General features: G+C 54.5%; 1 protein-coding gene across 1 annotated transcript in view; it reads left to right on the top strand.

The window, feature by feature from the left end:
• LOC104290048 (chromosome unknown open reading frame, human C2orf42) overlaps nt 1-468 on the top strand; it is an 8,716-nt gene extending 8,248 nt beyond the window's left edge. The window contains exon 8 of the mRNA XM_009889096.1: nt 397-468. Coding sequence (XP_009887398.1) covers nt 397-468 — 72 coding nt within the window. The remainder of the gene's footprint in view (nt 1-396) is intronic.
• Nucleotides 469-2,214: the final 1,746 nt, after the last annotated feature.

Here is a 2,214-nt window from a genome sequence, read left to right as displayed (position 1 = left end):
GTGCCCCCCCACCCCCAAAAAAATAATCTCAAACACGTGGAATAGGTTTTTCCAGACTCTCCAGCCCCCTCCCACCAAGAAACAGGCCAAAAACCAACTCGCCACCAAACTTTAGCCACCGTCCTCCTCCCCAGCAGCTGCTCCAGGGACCTGAAAAAACACCCCCACCCCCAATTCAACGCAAACCACCAAAAACCACAACTCCGCGTTTCAAACCTGAACGAGCAGAGGGGGCTGCAGCGCGCCGTAACCACCCCCACCAACTAAACAATCCAAAAACTCACCCGCACCACAACAATTAAACGCACAATAACTAAAACTCTAAAGCCCCGCAACTCGCTAAACCTTCCTCTGCACCTCTCTGCGAAACAAACCCCTCTGCGCAAATCTTAACAGCCGGAGGGGCCGCAACAGCCCCTAAACTACGACGCCGAAGAACACACCCGCAACTCGACGCGCAACTTTTAACGCTAAACCACAACAAGAAAAAAGAAACCCGACTCGCCAGCGCACCTTCCTCTGCAGCCGCTGCTCCGGGCGCCTGCGCGATAATTAACCGCTACGATTAGACACCAGAGGGAGTCCACAACAATTTCTGGACATCGACACAATCGTTCCGTGACCCCAGGGGTGTTTCCACTGAAAAGGGAGTCGGGGTGGGGGGAAAACACCTAGAAACCCAGCGGGTGAGGTAGAAATGGATGAAAGAGATTCCGATCGCACGATTAACGCTGAAGAACCGATATCGATCCCGGCACTGAACACCCACAGATGGTACTCGGCCCCTTCCATCCCTGGGAAGCGGCGGCCACCAAAGAGATGCTTCGGGAGGAAGAGGAGGGTCCAGCACCGGGGCACGCAGTCCTCGGGGTCGCGGCAATCGCAGGAGAGAGCAAACTTCACCCCCAAACTCTCCGTTTTGTAGTCGCTGCGCCACTGAGGGTATGAAGTCATCCTCTCGGGTGCGGTGCCGCGGTCCCCCTCCTCCTCCTCCTCCTTCTCCTCCTCCTCCTCCTCACCTGGGGACATCAAAACCACCCCGTCACCGCCCGCGAAAGGGAAATAGCATCGCAAATCCACACCCCAGAGTCCCCCAAAAGCACATCCTTCCCAACTATCAGAAGAGAACTCAGCCCTGTGTCGCTCAAACTACAGCAACTAAAAGGGAAATATAAACAAACAAACAAACAAACAAAAAAATACTCACCAGCAAATCTTCCCCCTCCATCGCCGCTCCGGGGACCTGCACGACGCACACCGTACCGCGGGGAAAAAGGGGAAGGGGGTACAGACCCCCACACTACCAAGGCAAAAAAAAGCAAGTCCTCACCGCTCCGGGGTTTTTACATTTACAATTACGCATAACTATTAAGGAAAGGGGATCAACACACCACCCCCCCCAGCCCTGAACTAAAAGGGGGAAAAAAAACCCAAAAAAAACCCCCAAACCATCCACCTTGGGACTTGAAAAACACCCACAATTAAACACGCTCATTAAAAAGGGGAAAAAAAACCAAACCAACCCCAACCATTCATCCTCCGGCACCCCCCAATTAACCACCGGTATTACAGAGGGCCAAAACCCCCCCGACCCCACACCGAAAGGGAAATAAAAAAAAAAATTAAAAAAAAAAGCCGCGGGGACATGTGACCCACTCGCAATTAACTGCTAATTAAAAACGCCTAAAACTCAAAAGAAAGCAAACTCAAAACTCCCCTCCAAACCTTCATCCTCCGCCGCTGCTCCGGGGAACCTGCAACACCCGAAACCCCGCAAATTATCCACAGGAGGGGGCCCCCACCCCTCACTAAAAAAAGGGGAAAACACCCCAAAACTCCCCAAACAACCCCCCCTCCCTCCTCACACCCCCCCCCAAAACCAACTGGGGGGGGCCAAACAACCCCCCCTCCCTCCTCACACGCCCCCCCAAAACCAACTGGGGGGGGGGCACAGACCCACAACTACTTAATCCCCATCACACCCTCACCCCATAACCCCCCCAAAAAGGGGCAGCGGGACAATAACCCCCACCATATTTAAAGGGAGGCCAGAAGGGATTCCCCTCACCCGCTCCGTCCCCAGAAGCCGCCGAGACCTTCTCGGGGTCACCGCAGAGAACCCCAAAACTCCTCCAAACTCCCTCATTTCTCTCCAACGGGACCTTCATGGCATAACATAACCCTCTCCGCCGCTCTCGCTCCGGAGTTGGGGGG

This window comes from Charadrius vociferus, unplaced genomic scaffold (assembly GCF_000708025.1).
Source record: "Charadrius vociferus isolate BGI_N301 unplaced genomic scaffold, ASM70802v2 scaffold2157, whole genome shotgun sequence".
In the NCBI taxonomy this organism is placed as follows: Eukaryota; Metazoa; Chordata; class Aves; order Charadriiformes; family Charadriidae; genus Charadrius; species Charadrius vociferus.
The sequence above is the reverse complement of the archived record's forward strand: the minus strand, read 5'-3'. Positions and strand labels throughout refer to the sequence as shown.